At 38.1% G+C, this 20,431-nt stretch overlaps 1 protein-coding gene and 1 long non-coding RNA gene across 3 annotated transcripts in view; one reads left to right on the forward strand and one right to left on the reverse strand.

Moving 5' to 3' along the window:
• LOC144040316 (uncharacterized) overlaps window positions 1-20,431 on the reverse strand; it is a 30,176-nt gene that overhangs the window by 1,353 nt on the left and 8,392 nt on the right. The window contains exon 2 of the long non-coding RNA XR_013289690.1: window positions 20,262-20,343. This is a non-coding gene — a long non-coding RNA (uncharacterized LOC144040316). The remainder of the gene's footprint in view (window positions 1-20,261; window positions 20,344-20,431) is intronic.
• olfm3a (olfactomedin 3a) lies at window positions 1,955-16,225 on the forward strand. Of its 2 annotated transcripts, none has more exons than XM_077554472.1 (6): window positions 1,955-2,171; window positions 12,830-12,973; window positions 13,061-13,216; window positions 13,295-13,514; window positions 14,128-14,234; window positions 15,135-16,225. In XM_077554472.1, exons 1-6 carry the CDS (start codon window positions 2,103-2,105, stop codon window positions 15,816-15,818), a joined length of 1,380 nt encoding a protein of 459 aa, XP_077410598.1. In that variant the 5' UTR covers window positions 1,955-2,102; the 3' UTR covers window positions 15,819-16,225. The 2 variants fall into 2 exon arrangements, with proteins under 2 accessions (XP_077410598.1, XP_077410599.1); XM_077554473.1 differs by lacking the exon at window positions 1,955-2,171 and adding an exon at window positions 12,518-12,737.

Consider the following 20,431-nt stretch of genomic DNA (forward strand, 5'->3'; position numbering starts at 1 on the left):
CAAATGATAGTGGATAGAAGCAAATGTAATTTTTCAAGTCTAATTCATTTCAATATATTTTTACTTTACGTGAAAGTTCATTTGTGGTTTATGGAACACTTTTTATGAACTGAGAAGGCAGGATGGAGAAGGATTTATTTTTTTCTTCTAGTGATTTTTACGATTTACATGGCAGCTACAACAACACTTCCTGATTTACTCTATCACCTGACTAAAATGAACCAATCAGGAGCTAGCAGAATTTAGCTAGGCAAATACAAGTGATTGAGAACAGCAGATTCAACAAATCAACTCTGCTGCCGAAGAAGAATATAAAAATGTGTGAATTTGTAAGTATTTTAACAAATTAAATGTTTGAATTTACTTCACTGTTAAACCTGATATTTCTTATTCATTTCTGAACCTTACACAATTAAAAGTAAATGGCTTACGGTGGCACAAAAACTTTACTACGTCAGTACCTTTTATTTTCTCACCCAATGCTAGCGAAGTGCATCCAGCTAATTCCAAGCGACAGATCTGCTCTGAGCAGTAAATGAACTTGACTTGTCATTCTCGTTTTATCTTGTCTACCGCTTTGGTGTGGAGGTCCTCGCGAGGGGCAACTAGAGAGAATGCTCAAGTGGAAGCCCACATTGTTGAAAAAGCAAAACACGGAATGGAATGCATTCCATAGTTTTGCATCAAATTCACGTCTGTTTAGAAGTTAAGGTTCTCAAAAACTGTATTTGTCTGTGTTTTTTAGATTTAGTGGTGTAATAAGACTAGAAAGGGGTAAGACTAGTGTTTATTTCCTTTTACTGCTTTTGAACAGCGTCTGTTGATGTTGTTTTGTTGTGTAGCTTTTGTTGTATGTATTCAATCAATCAGTAATACTATTATAGTTGCTGTTGGCAGGCATGATAGCTATGATTTCCCAAAACGGTATAAAACTAGTGCGACTAAAGGCATTATATTAGATGTTCCCAGTGAAGCTGTTTATGAATGTTCTTCAATATGCTCTGTCTGGGGAAAACTGGGCCTTATATATTTCACAGATATTAGACTTTGTTATTTATTATCTTATCAGCCACTTAAGTAAAAACCAAGTATGAATCTATAAATCCTGCACACAATCTACACTGCAGAGATAAAAACGGGTCTGAATACTGTAGATAAGAAAAGGAATAGTCTGAGAAAATGACACAGTCAACTTATGATGTCTTAACATGACCTACAAGAAAAAAATCAACCTAGCATTGTTGATAAAAAGGAAAGTTTTCCAGTAGTTCTAAACTTAAGCCACGGGAGATGTTGAATACAAGATTGAGAAGTTGCTTTTTTCACAAAAACATACTTAAAAAAAATATATATATATTTTTTAAAAAAGCATCGCGTTGCACCAGCTAGCACGTGTCTGCAAAAATACCATAACTTGGTCTAACCCGCCTCCACGCAGCTTTAAACTGCTAAAATAGAGACCTTAGTCTTAACTATTATATCAAATCTAATAGAATCTAATCTACACGTCACCACTCTTTGTACTGTTTTATGGAGTAAAAACTGTTTCTATTAATAATGTATGACATTGATTTATGACTGGTTTAATTGATTACAACGCCAGCAGACTAATAAGGCTGATAACAGTAATCTGTTATCAGTTAGATAAGGGGTCTAGACCCAAGCTAATTGCAAGACAATTTGGAGTCCTTGATTAACCTACATGTGTTTTTTTTCCCCTTCCAAATTCGGGAGCAAAAGTATGGGGACACATGCAATCTCCACCAGGAAGCACTTTCAGGATACATTATTCGATTTCTAATTCATAATAATCATAAATATTGTCTATCAATCAATAAAATAGCCCTAACAACTCTCTCTCGCTCTCTTTTTCTCTCTCACCCTCATCGTCCTTTCCTTGCCTCTCACTGCCTACCAAGGAGAGGTGGGTGTGATGCCAGTGAGCGAACGGACGTTTATCCGCGAGCAGCTCTCTGCGCACTCCGAGAGCCTTGAAAAAAAAGAAAGAAAAAAAAGAAAAAACACAAGCTGCTGTGGGGCTGCTCGTAGTCAGGTAGGAATACGGCTCGGAGCAAAGTGGCAGCAGGCAGCAGTCAGTCAGCATGCGGCTCCTGTTGAGTGTATTGTACTCCTTCCTGTCCCTGACCATCTTTGGATTGTACCCGTCTATGGTGAGTTTCACTTTTCCACTTCCTTACTCTTTTCTGTTTTGGTTCATGATTTCTACAAAACACAGCGGTGATTTTGTTTTTGTGCATCACCCAAATACTTAGTCTAAATTCTTACGTATTTATAATCAACAGTGAATTTAAATGGAGGTTGATGTTTTAAATTATTAAATAAATTAATAAATTAAATGCTTCGACATTGACTGAATTTAAGCTATATTTATCTTAAATGACATCCTCCAGACCCAACAAAAGTTGAACGATTATGGCCATATGCATGCATGCCTCTAAATGTCTTGTGTTTGCCCCAGTGGCAAGTGAGGAGCTGTCCATGTCATAGTGCTGAAAAGCTAAAAACATTGACTGACTGGGAAAAAAGAGCAACGATCATTCATGCCCCTGCTCAAAGACTTTAAACCTCAGTTGAAGTGTATTGATCCAGTTTGAATTGGTTGATTGTAGAATAAAAGTTTAAATTCATTATTTGTGTTAAAATCAATCAATATACAATTGCCATTTGGGGACTATGTCACATTACTGGTGCACCAAATTGCATGCTAATTACTTGGGGTGCCTTACAGTCAACGCTTCGGTGTTAAAAGATGATTTGAAAATGCAAACCTTTTATGGAATTACTCTAAGCCGCAAAGTATTAAGCTGTCACTCATAGGCTGCCAGACCTTTCAAACACACAGCTTTGTTCCTCCGTGTATTGAATGGAGCAATTTGGCTGCCTCCACTTTTGGCGTGTAAATTAGCGTGTTAGAACTTAACCCACCACATATTCAAATTGAATATAAGCCAAGGCCAGCCAGGTTAAAGAGGCACCTGTGTGTTTCCTTCTTGTGTCTCTGTTGTGTGGGTCCTCACAGAGCTTTTGTGAGCTAATCAAAATATTTGCATTGCGCAACGTTCCGTCTGCTTCGAGCCAGCCAGGTAATTACACCGTGGCTGCTAATAGAGCATCATGATCAGAATGAAAAGTGGAGTTTTTGTTGCGTATGATTACCTATTAGAGACTGCACCTGGAGGACATGTTGATCCAAGAACAAGGAAACTGGAACTAGACAGTTTGCCATTTTATCCCTAATACACTCTAAAAACAGATAGGTAAAAAATAACCCAAATTCGGTCAAAAAGGAACTGATCCAACTTTTGGGGTAAATTGACTAACCCAAAAAGTTGGGTAAAATGAATAACCCACAAAACAACCCAAAAATGTATTGCTTTTTAATTTGACCCAACTTTTTGGCTTATATAACTCAAAAAGTTGGGTCAGTCAATTTTTGACCCAGTTGAACTGGGTTAATAATTAACCAAAGGGTTGGGTTAAATGAATTAACCCACAAAACTGAGTTGTGTTGTGGGTTATTTATTTAATTTGACCCAATTTTTGGGTGACAGTAAATAAATATTTTTTGTTTTTTAACTTTTTGGGGTTAAATAACTCAGAGTCGTGCAGTTCTTTTTTGACCCAATTCAATTGGTTATTCGATTATTCAAATGGGTTGCTTTGTGGGTTATTAATTTAATTTGACCCAACTTTTTGGCTTATATAACGCAAAAGGTTGGGTCAGTTAATTTTCAAAAGGTTGGGTCAGTTAATTTTTGGCTCAGTTGAATTGGGTTATTAATTACCCAAATGGTTGGGTTAAATGGATACACCCACAAAACAACCCACAAAACTGGTTTGCTTTGTGGGTTATTGATTTAATTAGACCCAATTTTTTGTGTTACAGTAAATAAATATTTTTGTTATTTAACTTTTTGGGGTTAAATAACTCAGAGTCGGGTAGTTTTTTTGTTTTTTTTGTTACCCAACTTTTGGGTTAAATAACTTAAAAAGTTGTGTCCATTCTTGACCCAGTTTGTGTTATTTTTGACCCAACTGTTTTTGGAGTGTACTCACTTGTGCTTCCTGCCATATATAGGGCAGTGCTTCACAATTATTTTCTGTTATTTTTTGTTGTTGACCGCATGCAGGGATGCTAATCTTTTCCTCACATGGTTTCTCTGTGCCCCGCTTTGTGATACACAGATTGTCAACCTTTTAGGTGTAGTTAGAAGAGTCATAAATGAAAATGTAACATCTAGTCATTTTGATTCTCAATTGAAAACTTGTCCTTGTGATCCTAAAAGTTAAGTTTCGGTCCCCAGTGATGCTTAAGACTAAAGTCAGTAGAGTGATACGGTGTATAATTTTGGCTGTCTCAGACAAAATATTCACAATCGTAGGGAAAATCAGCCACTGTGGCAGAAAAATGATGGTTGTGCATATTACAGTGAGGCAAGGATAAGAATGAAAGATACCCAAAGACGAGCTGTGATCGAGTCGTTTTACATATTGAGAGAAATCATCTCAAAGTGTGTCAAAGGAGAGCGTGTGGAAACGCGCATAAAATTCCAACCCAGAACTGAATTTGTGAGAAATTGTTGATTTAGTTATAACAACACAGGCCTTGTTTATTGGATGCTTTGTCAAATGCAAGCACCATTGACGTGCCTATGGCTGTAAAACTCGTACGGTGTAGCAAAAACTTTACAGTTATTGAAATTGTTTTATGCATGTCCAAGGTTAAGGAGATTACAGAACGCGGAACGCCTGGGTTTGGAACCAAGGGGGAAGGAAAATCTGCCCGTCTGTGCTTAGACTGCGGCCCACAGATAAGTGGAAGCAAATGGAGTAATGGGCGGATAATGTTGAACTATTTTTAGACTGTGAGGCTGTCATCAGTTTTCCTTATTATAGCAGCAAACACAGCAAAGGTGAAAGGTTTTGTGCTAGATATTTGCAATGAATACACCGCGACTACAAATTTGACTTTGTGACGGTACGGCAGAACGTATTACTGTGCAGATAAGAATCTGAATAGAAATGTAGATCGAGGAATTACAATGGAGCTGCTGCTCTTGCTGTACTAACTTTTTGCATTGTCATTCTGCATGAACCAGAAAGTATCCTGAAAATTACCATAGAGACAAACAACAACAGCATTCACAGTTCAAAATGAATTGGTAAAATAACAAAAAAAAAATGGTAATGTAATGGCAAGAATCATTACACATTGAGTTAATTTTTTCATTGAGTGAAGTCTTTTTTCTTCTTCTTCTTTTTTTTAAAACTAATTTCCAGGTGCATAATCCAAAACTGAAGTTTTTGAGCTATAGGATTAAAATAATAATAATAAATAAATAAAGAAATAAAAGTGTATGTATGTAAATAAAGCACTACGATGGAATTGCTACTATGCTAGCTTTCTGTTTGCAGATATTGACGGTACTGACCTATTGGGAGCTGCACACATCTCTCAACGTCTCAATTGTGACAGACAATGCGTAATCACTTCTTACTACAGTCTTTCTACAGCTAATCAGTGAAATTTTCAAGACAAACTTGAGGTGCTACCAAGAAAATATTGCAATTTTGGAATTAGTGTGCCAATTTTAGTCTCCTTCTCACTCAATAGAATTTTTTTATTGTGATTTTCATTCTCCTCACTTTTTTTTGCCGAGAAACAACTTCCACATAATACTTCCGATTTACACTGTTTAAATTTCAACTTGTTTCAAAAATTCACGCCTTCCGGGGTATATATCGTCTGATTGCACATGACTTACAGTACTATAAATATCAACTTTTTTCCCCATTCATTTTCAAGGTGACTGGCATTGAATATTTTCAAAGTCCCACTTTCCACGCCCACTTCCATACATACAACTAATCATCGCCAGTTGGTAAAGTGCATTGTCCACTAACCAGGCGGTTGCAGGTTTGAATCCCACCTCCGACTGCACATTGCAAATATATCCATGTCGGAGAACCTGGGTTCAAACCCCGCCTGGAGCACATTTTAGTACATTCGATGGTTAGATACCAACTGACTATCAGATCAGGAAATGGTTTATAACATCACTGAAACAATTAAATGCACGCTAGCTTTCAGCATCAAAGGACACTTTTCAAAATAAATACGCCATTAGCCATGTATTTCAACAAATCAAGTTAGGTCAGTGCTTAGAGCAATTGCCTCCCACCGCGGAGAATCTGGGTTCAAACCCCACTTGGACCACATTTTGGTACATTTGATGGTTCGATACTAACTGTCTATCACATCAGCAAATGGATGATAATTTCTCTGAAATGATTATATCCCATCGTAGAAAGATTGCAGTTCAAGTGTTCTTTTTATTAATTAGTAATTTAACTACAAGTAAAAAATGTGTAATTTTCACATAATTCATCTTTCAATTGACTTCATAAGCACATGCATTCTAATCTTAGCATTCGGCTTTTCAGCATTGCCACGCAATTTCTGCAGAAATTGCACTTTGGCTAGTTGCCAATGTTATTGTTGTCTTTCTTGTTAAAGTCGATGCACTTTTGAAAGAGGATACTAAAATGAACTTTTAAGAAAGTATACTTTTCCAAAAGGGTCGTTTCAGAGAGCCCTCTCAGTGAATGGATCTGCTATTCAGTCGTAAACACTGCGACGGAGGATAATGACAGTGCCGGCACCCACATCAAGTAGGGAAGCCACTTCAGCTTTCGAATCTGATCTGAAATCTGAACGTGTACTGGTAGTAGTCACATCCAAAACTTTAGGAGCTATTTGCTCAACCTACTTCAGCATCGTGTCAGTTGCTCGTATGAATACTGATTTCCACGCAAGAGTTGGGAATGGATTATATTAAACTGCTTTTTATGTACAATTAGGAGAATCTCTGGCTGACCTCCTTCAGGCTACTTCTACATTCTCTCTCTTCTTGACTTAAGTCGAAGACGACAAGTGTGCCAGCGCACCTCTAGGAAACTAATCTCCCTGAACGTGTTTCATCCACGTCAATGTGAGAGGAAGGATCTTGTCTTTTGTTCTCCACAATGTGAAGCCTTCTCTTTGTCGGTGTATTAGCGCGACCTGTTTGATGGTCGCTAGTGTTGCTACGGCCGCTGTCTTTAGGGTGTTACCATTCGTCTTGGCTGTCTCCGATGTCTGCCTCGGTCCGATTAGAGAACTAGCTGCACATTCAAGTTCATCTTCCTCTGCCATTACAGCTGAAGTGTTCACTCCTTTGGGCTGTATGATCATCCATAACAGTAGAGCACATTACACCGCGGTGGCTTGTTTGGACAGGCAGATGGACGGGGAGATAAATAGCATCTGCTGCGGTCTCTGGCTTTCACTTTGCAGGTTTGTGTCAATGGCATTGTCCCAAACATGTCTTTTGAGTTGTTAGCACATTTGCCTTACAGCTGGAAGCTGTATAGGTGTGTAAATGGAGTTCCTTTAAAAATGATTATGGTAATGCAGATACAGTATATAGTAGTTTGGGATTTGTTTTTAAATTCTGTTAGTTTTAGTTTTTCTTAGTTTTAGTATTTGTTTTTTTAAATATGTGTAGCATTTGTCATGAAAAAAAAGTCACTCACTAAATATTGTGTAAAAAAGTGTAATTATCAAATGACTGCTCTCTGTACGGACATACAGCAACACCAAAATAAACAGTACATTTAAAATGAACCTCAAAAGTGACAAAAACAAAACTTTCACTATAATTCAGTGATGAGAAATTGAAGCTTCATGAAGCAACTAACTACTGTAGATGGTGCTCTTTGTTTAAATATAAAGGCCAGTGCAATGAAAATTGATTACGTTTCCACTGCCTCTTTAAACCAACAGTGCCATCTAGAGGAGTCAAAAATATAACAAGTGCTTCATATGTTCATCACTGCTATAATTGTAGTTTTAGTATTTAACGTAGAATGTAGTTTGTTACTTTTCTTCTTTTCAAAGCATTTTCGCTTTTTATTTTATTTTGTTAACGATTTATTTTTTCCAAATATAGTTGAGTTATTTTGTTAGTATTTGTTAACAATAATAATAGTTTGATACCACTGTTTTTTTTTATTGATACCAGTACGAGGACTTAACTCGAGTAGTCACTGATACCAAAATACCGATACCACTAGTACATAAAATTCCCCCCAAAAAACTGTCCGATAATTTTAAAGAAAGACCTATTTAGCCAATATAGCATTTTTCCTCAACTCATTCACTCCCAGCCATTTTCACTGAAGCAACCCCCTTCTCTCCCGGTTGTTTTACTGGATTTTGACTGATTTTGCAAGGCCCACAGAATATTGTGTTCTTTTGCTATAAAAACATGGAACCTACCAAAAGAAAAATGAGAGTCTCTTCTTTCATCAGGAAAAAAAGTATATTTATATCTGTTTCCGTTTTGCATCAATTAGAATTAGAGCTAAGTTTCGTCATTATAAAAATCTGTTGAAAACACTGGGGGAAAGAGCTTGTTGCAACATGGCCCTGGTTGATCTCTTATACTTTGCTGCCACCTACTGGCCGTTTTTTGGGAATAACGCCCATTGCTTTAAGCGACCTCTTCAGGTCAGAGGCTGCATCAAAGCCTTCTCTGTATGTAGCATATATGTATACTTTTTTAATTGTTTTTGGCTTTTTCTTACTATTTTTGCAATTTTTCCAGTTATGTGTCTTTTGACACTTTCTGTAGGGGTTAGATTGGGTTGCTCCGATGTTCATTAATGTTGTCCCTTTTAAATAAATAAAATTCCCATAGAAACCCCGCAGCTCAAGAGAGGCAGATCTGTTTTGTGCGCACCTTTCACGCTGACATCTCTCTCTGCAGGTGTGTGTGATGTGCAACAAAAAAAAAAATCTACAGCAGAGTGTAAATTGAATTGAGGGATTATAATAAGTGTAATAAATTCCATTTTTAACTCTTTCACTGCCAGACGTTTTCAGAAACGGGTTGTCGCCAGTGCCAGCCGATTTAAGCATTTTGACTGATCTGTCAAGGTCCACAGAAAATGTTGTGTTTGGACTATGGAAACACACAAAAAAAATCCTGCCTTATTCCGTTCTTCAGTAATCAACAATAGAAAATGGTTACTTTCACCGAAATTCTCTGTTTTGAAACAAAAAGCGGAGAAAAAGAGCTTTTTGTGAAACGATGTTATTTCATGCACTCTAGTGAATTGTACACTTCTTTTTGTCCATAAATGATGCCACAAACACCTAAATAGTGCTTTACTTCTGTAAAACGCTTTCACCAACAATGAAAAAGTGTTTTTAGTTTGCAAAATATGTTTATTTCCATTCAACAGTGTAACAATTTGACAAAACAATTTTGCAAACTATTTACAAATGTGTGCAACTGTGGTACTACTTACAATTATGTGGATGTTTCAAATACAGTTTTTCTTTTTATAACTGCGTGCAAGGAGAGGGACCAGGATTCGCACAACAGATTAGTTTCACTTTTGCTTTGTCCGTTTCGCGTGCAGACGTTACACTTTCTTGACGGCCTTTTTTTCCGGGGAATAAATAGCAAGTAGTACACACTCCTCCGATGAATATGCATTGGACTCGGGGCACTCTTCGTCGTCCGATTGAACGTCCGCCTGAGCGTTGTGCTCCGTGTTTTCCGGTGTCAGCATCGCTCGCCCGTGAACCTTTATAACGTCGTCATAGCCGCCGCGTCAGCGCTTCCAACTTCGCCGTCAACCTCGGAGTCACCATCATCATCATCGATGATGATCATCGTCGTCATCAATGTGCTCTTTATCGTTGGTCGATGTCTTTGAAAAAAACGGCTCGACCGTGAGCTGCTTGCAAGCGGCCGCCATTATGGCTTCTCCAGCCATTATCCCCTCAACACTCTAGCCCCGCCTCACGTCTTCTACTGACGCCCAACCAATCTTGTCAAATGAGAGTCATCGCTGCCCTCTAGGGGCCAAAAATAGTCATTAGGCTCAATAGACCTGCTTGAAACTTTCACCACAGCTGCGGAAGGCTTGCCTGCACCCGTTTCAAAGGAAAAATAAATAAAAATTGGATGACGTCTTTTAACGTCATTGGCGGCCCTCCGTAGGTTTTTACTTGACGTCTTTTAACGTCATTGGCGGCCCTCCGTAGGTTTTTACTTGACGTCTTTTAACGTCAGTGGCAGTGAAAGAGTTAAAAGTATGACAGTGAATAAAGGCCGTATGATGGCAACAGCTTGACCCCATCCTATTCTATAGGAAAGCTCGTACTGAAGAAATGTCTTTCCTTTCGGTACTTGCACAGCAACATTATAAGGAAGCGAAAGAGCCTTTGGAGACTTGTTGCAGCAGACTGACGACAGAGACTTGTAGAGACAATGGGGAGTTACACAAAAGCATTGGCGCGGACAAAAAGTGTGGTAAATTACAAGTTGATTGCAGCATTCTCCACACGTTGTCCTCGAAAAGGTTACAGCAAGCTCAATGCCGCTTGGCTGGAAGATAGCGCAAGGCGTTTTGCATACAGTCAGCACATTGGACCGTCTTCCTTTGTGCTGCATGTTGACTGTGAGCAAACAAAGACAGACTACCTCGGAGACCGGCTAAAAGTGGAAGCTCTTCTCTTGTTTTTACAATTCGAGATCGGGTACAAAGGCAGAAGAAGAACCGTGCAGGATATAGACAGCATGCAAAACGGGCAGAAAGGAAAGTTTGCCTGCAGCATAAATTGCACTGTGGCTCATGTGAGCACTAATGAGAACAAAGTGAAAGTGTGCCAAAAGGGCCGTATTCGCATTCATCTGTTGAATGGGAAGAGTTTTAATTCAGTTTGCTTGCATTCCAGGGTCCCAAACAACAACAGATGGAGATATAATCTACACTCATCATTCCCGTGAAATCTTAAAGTTGAGCTGAATTTGAAATGAGGCTTAGGTACTAAAGTGAGACTTCTGCGCATCTGTATGAAGGTTAAGTCGTGTACTAAAAAGGTCATGTGAGTTACGGGAAGCACTGTCTAGAGACACTAGATTGCTGAAACCACAAATTAGTCTCAGCGGAGTCCTGGAGTGGATTTTCATATATAGTGGCTTTTGTCTTCCATCACTACAGAAAGAACAGGAAAGATTCATAATTTTTTTTTTAAAAAAAAGTACTACAGTGACTATGTCTTATGTTTTGAGTCATGTATATTTATTGTGAGTGAAACGTTCTGTTTATTGAAGTCACCTCATGGGGAGGGGTTGGGGGAGCAATAGTTGTAGCGACTAAAAGAAACTGACCTTGGCTGTACATGGCTTGATTATAAAGAAACCAGAATAGCGCTCAGTAGAGCGCACACCTCTACCAAGGTTAAACTGTTCACAAAAGAAGAAGAAACAGTGTGGCAAGACAAATTTGCATTTGTTTGCGCAACCACGGCATGGACAATTGCACTTTCAGCAACCAGTAGCGTGAACTCAAACAAGAATGTTGTGGTAGATAGCAATAAATGGTTGTTTTTGTCAAGCCACATTAAAACACAAAAAAACAAGACAGGATATTGATAAATCTTTTGCCTTTTTTGTTCTGTGACACAAATATCTCAATTTGTACGTTTATAAAGTGGCAAATTTCCAACTAAAGTGGCAGATTTGGGAGATTTTTTATTTTTTTTGAAACTACAACAAATACACGTAGCATACAACTTGGATTTTTGGCCAATACTTTTTGGTCGGAAGTTCAAATAAGAAGATAGCAATTGCTTTAGCAGAGATTAACCATATCATATTAAGCATTCGCACTTTGAAGCGTTGGGTACGGCCAGCGACAAAGACGCCTTGCTTTACGAAGGTCTGCAAGCATTTAAGTTAATTTGTTAAAATGTTATCGACGTCAAAAATTAATTTCAACTATTTCTATTAGTTTCACATTTTTTTCCAATTTTGTTAACAGGAGTATGAAAACACACAAAAAAAAATACATTTAGAGCAGATATAAAATTTTTGATTAATCGTGAGTTAACTATTGAAGTCATGCGATTAATTACAATTAAAAAATGTAATTGTCTGATGTCCCTAATTTTTTATAATCTTTTCTTTTTTTAATTAGGGGCATCAGGCAATTAATTTTTTTAATTGTAATTAATCACATGACAACTAGTTAGCTCAAGATTAATCACAAATTTTATATCTGTTCTAAATGTACAATCAGTTTTTTTTAATAGGTTTTCATACTCTTGTTAACAAAAGTGGAAACAAATGTGAAACTAATAGAAATAGTTCAAATGAATTTTTGACGTCTATAGCCATCAATGGCAGTGAATGAGTTAACTAGTACATTTATGTTTCCAGAATTATTATTTACACATTCATACATTCAATTCAATGGCCCTAATACGCCGTAGTACAAACCGCAAAAATACGTTTTTTTTCTTTAACCCGCTAACAAACCATCTGTTGTGTTCCCTGATGACAACACTAGGTGGCGGTGTTACTCTACATATACCATTGAGATGGTAAGAGAAGGAAAGGAGTTATAAAATGGCGACTACCAATGTGTAGGTCATGGCGCAGTCGCCTCTCCTCTCAATAATTAGCAAATTGACAGAATAATAAAGAGAAATAATCATAAATTGCATCATGTTAGTTAATTTTCACTTGTCATCAGCTGATGCGTCTCAAATATAGACTGATTCTCCCATTCCCCTTTTGGCCTTTATTTTCAACAACATAATTTAAGCGGATAATAAGGCTAGCAATGTCCTTTGAGGACAGCTTTACTAATAAGGGGTATGATTGCTAAATAATATTACAAACATTCGACTTTTCAGGTCCCGAATCCCGATCTAGTTTAAACACTATTGTTGGTTTTGTGCTTTTAGACTATCGGGCCAAGAGAGGGCTGGCAGGTGTACAGCTCGGCCCAGGATGCCGACGGGCGCTGCATCTGCACTGTTGTGGCCCCAGAACAAAATCTGTGCTCCAGAGATGCTAAGAGCAAGCAGCTCCGCCATCTTCTAGAGAAGGTAAGCGACGGTTTAAAACTCTTCCTGGTGTTTGTTTTAATCAGCCATATTGGCATGACCATGTTGTTGCGACTTGTTGGGTTGTAGGTGCAGAACATGTCTCAGTCCATTGAGGTGCTCAACCTGAGAACCCAGAGGGATTTTCAGTATGTGATGAAGATGGAGAACCAGATGAAAGGCCTGAGGACCAAATTCAGACAGTTTGAGGATGACAGGAAATCTGTCATGGCCAGAAACTTCCAGGTCTAACATATTCAATTTCTAATTTCTCTATATAAACTGTATATTATTATTACATATTTTTTACCGTCCGCCATTTAGGAGCTTCAAGACAAGATGGACGGTCTGAAGCCATTGATTCCAGTGTTGGAGCAGTACAAAATGGATGCTACACTCATCTCTCAATTCAAAGAGGAGATCAGGAATCTATCAGCAGTGTTAACAAGCATTCAGGAGGAAATTGGAGTCTACGACTATGATGAGCTCTATCAGCGGCTCCTGCGACTGGATAACAGGCTCCGCAGCTGTATGGGCAAATTAAGTGAGTGAAACACTATTAAAGTTTCAGAGTTGGCAAATCCACGTCCAGAAAGTAAAAACTCTGCCACAGTTTGGCTTTAGCCCCCTGATGCTAGCTAGCTAACTAGCTAGCATCAGGGGGGATTTGCTAAGGAGCTAGCTAGCAGGTAAAGGAGCACCATGCTAGCTAGCATCAGAGGGGATTTGCTAGAAAGCTAGCCAGGTAAAGGAGCACCATAGGAGCTAGCTAGCTAGCATCAGGGGATAAAGCCAAACTGTGGCAGAGATTTTACTTTCTGGACCTGGATTTGCCACCTCTGTATAATTTTAGTACACATTCACACAGCTTGTAACTGTAATTCATCATTAGTTGTGACCTTCAGATCTTTCGTAAGTCCGCATATTTGTTGCATATTTCTTTTGCCAGGTCTTCCTATTTTAATTCAGTCAATATGTTGTATATCTAATTGATATTCTTAGGAAATGTCATAGCATCCTCCATAATGGTGCAATCTTGATATGTAACGAGGACAGGCCCTCTCCAACAGCAGAAGCGTTCTGAAACACCGATTTGAAAAATCTGACCTAATCCGATCCAGCACTTTCATTTGACTGCTGTTTTTCTTTATTAACAGCATGCGGGAAGTTAATGAAAATCAATGGGCCTGTTACAATAAAGACCTCTGGAACCCGCTTTGGGGCATGGATGACTGATTCACTTGTATCTACAAGACACAACAGAGTGAGTTAAAGGGTCTCTTTTTTAATTATTAGTCACACAATTTCATGTGTTTATTTGATTTATTTTGTTTTTTGTTATACAGTGCTCAGCATACGAGTACACCCCCTTCGAAAAATTTGAAGACAATATTCAATATCTCAATGAACAATTTCCCAAATTTTGACAAAATATTTTCTGTAGAATATGCGCTTAACTCAACATATATAAAAATAATAATAACAATTTTAGTCGCCTGATGCCCCTAATTTTTTATATTTTTTTCTTTTGTTTTTTTAAATCGCGCCAGGCAATTAAAAATGTTTAGATTAATTAATCGCTTGACTTCAATAGCTAACTCACGATTAATCACAAATGTTATATCTGCTGTAAATGTACAATAAAAAAATTTCTAGGTTTTCATACTCTTGTTAACAAAAGTGGAAAAAAAAATTTAAACTATAGAAATAGTTAAAATGAATTTTTGACATTTATAGCCATCAATGGCAGTGAATGAGTTAATCGCAATATGCAAAATAGCGTCGGCTATGATTGGCTGTTAGCATCTACAATGCATCCCCAAACCCGTCTTGCAAATTGAACAAACAAAAAAATAAAGAAATAAAATCAATTGCAATACACATTTAACATATTCACAGAATAGTTTGATCAAATCCCTTTATGTCCCTTTAATACTGTATTGTTGTAATCTACTGTATTGTGCTGATTTTTATACAGTGATTTCACTGAAAAGTTAAAGTGCACCTGCCCAACCTATTTATCAAAATAACCCTTCACCCATCCATCAAACCTACCCACTGTCTGCCCACTCATCTGTCCAAACTCAATCATCCATCCCTCAACAATCCATCAATCCTACCTTTCCATCCGCCCAACCCTACCATCCATCTACCCAACCCGTAGGTTTGGTACATGGACGGTTATACCAACAGTAAGATCGTCCGAGAGTTCAAGACAATGGAGGACTTCACGGCAGGGGTGGTGGCTCGCACTTACAGCCTTCCCTTCAAATGGGAGGGAACCAATCACATCGTCTACAACGGCTCACTTTATTACAACAAATACCAGAGCAACATTATCGTCAAGTACAGCTTTGAGACAGGCACCGTGCTAGCCCAGCGAGCTTTGGAATTCGCCGGCTTCCACAACATGTACCCGTACACGTGGGGAGGGTACTCGGACATCGACGTCATGGCGGATGAACTGGGAATGTGGGTGGCGTATGCCACCAATCAAAACGCTGGAAACGTTGTCATCTCCCAGATCGATCCGGACACTTTGCAGGTCTTAAACACTTGGAACACAGAATACTCCAAAAGGAATGCGGGGGAGTCATTCATGATCTGCGGGACGCTCTATATCACTAACTCTCACCTATCTGGAGCAAAAGTCTACTACGCTTACTCCACAAAGACTTCAACGTACGAGTACATAGACATTCCATTTCTCAACCAGTACTTCCATATGTCCATGCTTGACTACAATGCCAGAGAGAGAGTGCTGTATGCCTGGAATAACGGACACCAGGTCATATTTAATATTACCCTGTTCCATGTCATAGAAACAGATGATGGCTCTAAAAAGTGAGCAACATTTGTGGTTAACAAACATCATGGCTGGTAGTGTGATACATTTTTCCTTTAACTTCAAGACTCTGGAATAGAGCACGGAAACCTGTATCTTAATAGTTTAATTGGAAAACATCCATCTATACATCCAACCATTTTCTAGTGGGAAGTGAACTTATTTTGCCTGCACGGGGGTCAGGCAAAGTGAACAACTACACCATCAATGGCTCTTAAAAAAAAAAACATGTTACAAATTTTTACACCTTTTCCACAAGTGATAATCACACTAGTTACAGTACCGGTATATGCCATTGCTATGTATTGTATATGCGTATGCATGCCTAATGTGCATTATATTTCTATTGCCCTGTTTTGTTTCTAGTGATTGCTATGGCTGCAAGTTATCATTTTTATTATTTTGTGTATTATTTGGGTGTATTTCTAATAAAATATTAGGTGAAAGGAGTAGAACTTTTATTTACCATTAAAACTCTTGATTCCTTAATTCTGTTTATTATTATTATTATTATTATTATTATTATTATTGTGGAATGCTGACAGCATTCCCAGTTATGTTGTTTCTAACCTTTATTATTATTTCAGGTACTTTTTATTCTCCACACTTTACCGTGCCAAAACTCCCACGATACATCCCTTCAAATTTCAACTTGCTTCAAAAATTCATATCTTCCTCGAAATATATCGTCTGATTCCAGATTACTTAAAGTTTTCGATTTCATGTTAAATATCAACTTTTCCCCATTCATTTCTAATGGGAGGGACTCTGACGTTTTTGACTGGGAGGCGATGGCTCGACAGATTGCAGTTTAAGTTTTCTTTTTATTCATTTATCATTACACTACAATTAATAATTTGTAATTTTCACATAATTTATCTTTCAATTTACTTCATAAGCATTCCGCATGCATTCAAATCAGCAATCAGCTTTCAGCATTTACACGCAATTTCTAAAGAAATTGCACTTTGTCTAGTTATATTTTTGTAGTAGTAGTAGCAATGATTATTATTATTGTTTTTATCTTTATATAATGCACATATATTTACAAATTAATATATGTATTTATTACAAGGATCCGCCCCGAGCCCCTTCTCATTTGCTAAATGGTGACATATGAGGTTGGACAGCAGTCTCCGCAGACGATGATGTTTGCAGTTGTCGTCGTGAGCTGCAGCGAGAGTAGAGAGCAGGTGGAAGACAGTTTTAATGAAGGTCTATGGCTGAAAGATAAAATACCCGTGTGAATGAAACTGAGGCCATTGGAATGTTAAGAGTACATGGGAGAAGGCGCTGGAGGTGGAGAAGAGAGCGGCAGGCAGGATGGAGCAGATGGAGGACAGTGTCACGGATGATCTGTGACAGAAGAGCGCCGGCTGAAGCGAATGGAAAGCTAATGAGAGCAGCCATGTTTGATGGGTTGGAGACTGACTAGAAGACAGCATACAGAGTTGGAGCCGGCAGAGTTGAAGATTGTCTTTGCGTGTGACGAGGATGCACAGAATCAGGAATGAACTCAACGGAAGGACAGCACAAACTGAAATGTTTGGAGAGGCCATTTTGAGACGGTTTGGTTGTGAGCAGAGGATGGCGTTTGGAGGGTTCAACAAAAAAGGAAAGAAGTCAAAGAACATTCCATTTTATTAAAATGGACAAAATGGCGGCCTAGCCTCTAATAAGTGCCCAGTAATTTTTGAATTAGGTATCTATATGCCTCTGGCCAAAATGTGAGCAAATCCCAAGCATAATGTGACTTTAGTATGTGGCACTATTTAGGGTATATGATAGCTACTGATTTGGATGGTGGCAATGACCGCATTTCTCCTAAAATAGTGCGATTTTTGGATAGAGCTGGCTCAAGAAGCACTTCAATCAACCCAAGGGTGCGGTAAGTACCCTTTGTAAGCAAATGCATGACAGCAAGCATGCCTACGCCTACCCACACACCTGATTATTATTTTGTGTAAGAGCTGAACTTTTCATCAACCACAAGTACTTGAGCAGCATAAAGTTAACCAAAAATGAGTTTTCATTGAATCCAAAAAAGTTTCATTTGATTGGTATTGATCTTTTGACTTTTCCTAGCGGTGCACAACATATGGAGTACTGTACTTATTAACCCTGAGGCAAGTTTGAATCGGCTGCGTGCCACGCACTCCCATTGTACCAACTCAGACAGCTTGATTATTTCCGCCTTGTGCATGAATTTACTCCCAAAGAAACTTTGAGGCGTAACTGAAAATTCCGCTGAACAACGTGAATTGTATCATTTAAAAGCAAACTAATATACGTCAAGCTGTACATGTCAAATTATATCTAGGATGACCAGACATCCTGTTTCAAACGGGATGGTCCAATTCTACCCGCCACAGTCTCATTTTTTAGTCTTATGTCCCGACTCCCGGCGGATTTTGCCAGTCCCATTGTTTTGTCTCACTTTTACGCAAGCCCCCCCATTTTGTTTTGTTATTGTTTGGTCCCGTCAGGAATCTAATTATTTGAGCTATGTGCATGTCAATCACCCAGTTGACATAGCGATTCATACGATAAATCAATTAAAAAGGCATTTAACTGTTAAATCGCTAGCAAGCGTGTTTTTGTCCTACGGGAACTCGAGCTACTTCCTGCTTCTGGAAATCATGGGAAATGTAGTCCTACAAGCTTAATGTTGCAATGCAAATTGAGTTTATCCGGCGGCATATTTCCATTGTTCCAATGCGGGACTGGCACAAGGTAAATAGCACGCCCTGCTTCTGATAGTTGCTGAAAACGGGCAAAGGTTAGATAATGGTGAGTGCTTGCTTATTTACAGCTGCTGAACGACTGTCATCCAAGATATATTTAGCATTAGCTTAAGTGATAACACAACCAGATTGACTAGCGATTAAATCTGTTAAAATTGTAGTTCCTGGTGAGAATTTATTGTATATTTGATTTTCAGAAAGTATAGTATCTTTTTTTTAAAACGGTGAAGGTAGGTTTCAAATTAACATTTCTTTTGCTAGCTACCCTCGATTCTACAGCATTCACGTTTGTTGATGTTACCTTGGTGGCTAGCCCTCCTGTTATCTCATTTATAGTCAAATTTTGTCTGTTTGTCTTACATTCTAATCTTATTTTAATATCACATAAGAATTCAGCAGGCGTGTTTCAGCTTAACAAAATAGCAAAAAAATTAAATAGCAAGAAAAATAACACCCATCACACAAAATGGTGAACCCAACTGGACTGTATGGATTCAAAATGAGGATTTGGTGCTTGCCAAGATGAGACAAGTCGGTAGAAGGCAAGGGTATAATGAAAGCTGATTGGTGGAAGGAGCTGTGATGACTAAAATAATCAAATGAATAGAACATTAATCGCAAACTTAAAACTGAAGCTCCTCCCCTCAGTATTTGCAATCTTCCCAGAATACAAACAAGACTAAATTAAATGAGTCTCAAGATTGAAAACACAGTCATTTTTCCTCAAGATTCAATCCAATATAAAAAGTGCCTGTCATTGCAAATATTGATGAGCGCCCACATATGTATTTTCATTTTGGAGCCGATGTTATTCTTTTGGCCAGCCGCCACGGGACATCAATATGTTTCACATGCGCATACGTCCTGACAACATTCCGACTTAATGTGCTGTCTCAGCTGAAATCTGTTTTTTGGTTACATTGATTTCTGTCAGATAAATGGAAGACACAAGAGGCATCACTGTCACTGGACTTTGCAAGTATATTTTAAACTTTGCCAAAGCCGCATCATGAAGAAATGACTGTACTTACTGCATATTGATAACTTCCTATGTCGCAGTTAGGTAAATGTGAAGTTTTTTCAACAAATTTATACTATTGCTCAGTCCACACATGTAGGTGTTATTTATTTTTAGTTTTTTGCAAATTCTTGACCAATCTAAAGTGCCGTTTGAGCAAACATGATGATTCTGCCTGACGCTAGTGATATTATAAATGTTTGTTTTATAATTTTTATTTTATTTTATTTTATTATATATTATTATTGTTTTTAGTTTTTTTAATGTATTTATTTTTATTATTTTCATGAGGACAGTTTTTTTGTGCTAAGAGTGGTGAGGGAAAAAAAAATTTGATATACATCTGGATATGTAAAGAGGTGTGTGACAAGTACCTTGCATATTAAAATTAATAGGGGCTGAGTAATTCATATGTTAATTAAATGTGACTATGTTGACACTAGTGTACTTGATATTCTGTGCACACCCCACACTCAAGTGGTGTGTCATGTTTTGGGAGTAAATTCTAGTTGCGATTACTCCCAGTAAAACACAAAGAACAAACACGGGAGGAATAAAACACACAACACTGAAGACTACGGGGAATCACGATGAAAGCTATTTAACATTTGACAGCAACAACAAACTGACAGACCGAAAGAAAGCAAGGACCTAAATACAAATTGATGAGACAACGAGACTCACCTGGACAAGACGTGAGAGGCTGGAGGCAGCTGATTGGTTGGCGCAAGGAGCAGGGATGACGAGAACAGGTGGAGAAAGAAATCTAATAGAAAGAAATGAAAAAGGGAAAACAGGAAAATGACAAGATGATTTGGAAGTGTGGAACTGCCAATGTGGAATAAACATTTTTG

The sequence above is a fragment of the Vanacampus margaritifer genome, chromosome 20 (genome assembly GCF_051991255.1).
Source record: "Vanacampus margaritifer isolate UIUO_Vmar chromosome 20, RoL_Vmar_1.0, whole genome shotgun sequence".
Taxonomy (NCBI): domain Eukaryota; kingdom Metazoa; phylum Chordata; class Actinopteri; order Syngnathiformes; family Syngnathidae; genus Vanacampus; species Vanacampus margaritifer.

Excerpts from the sequence above, each read along its gene's own strand:
- olfm3a (XM_077554472.1), top strand. The coding sequence starts at position 2,103 with ATGCGGCTCCTGTTGAGTGTATTGTACTCCTTCCTGTCCCTGACCATC. Across the intron at positions 13,217-13,294 it reads TCATGGCCAGAAACTTCCAG|GAGCTTCAAGACAAGATGGA; the intron begins GTCTAACATATT and ends TCCGCCATTTAG. Across the intron at positions 13,515-14,127 it reads CAGCTGTATGGGCAAATTAA|CATGCGGGAAGTTAATGAAA; the intron begins GTGAGTGAAACA and ends CTTTATTAACAG.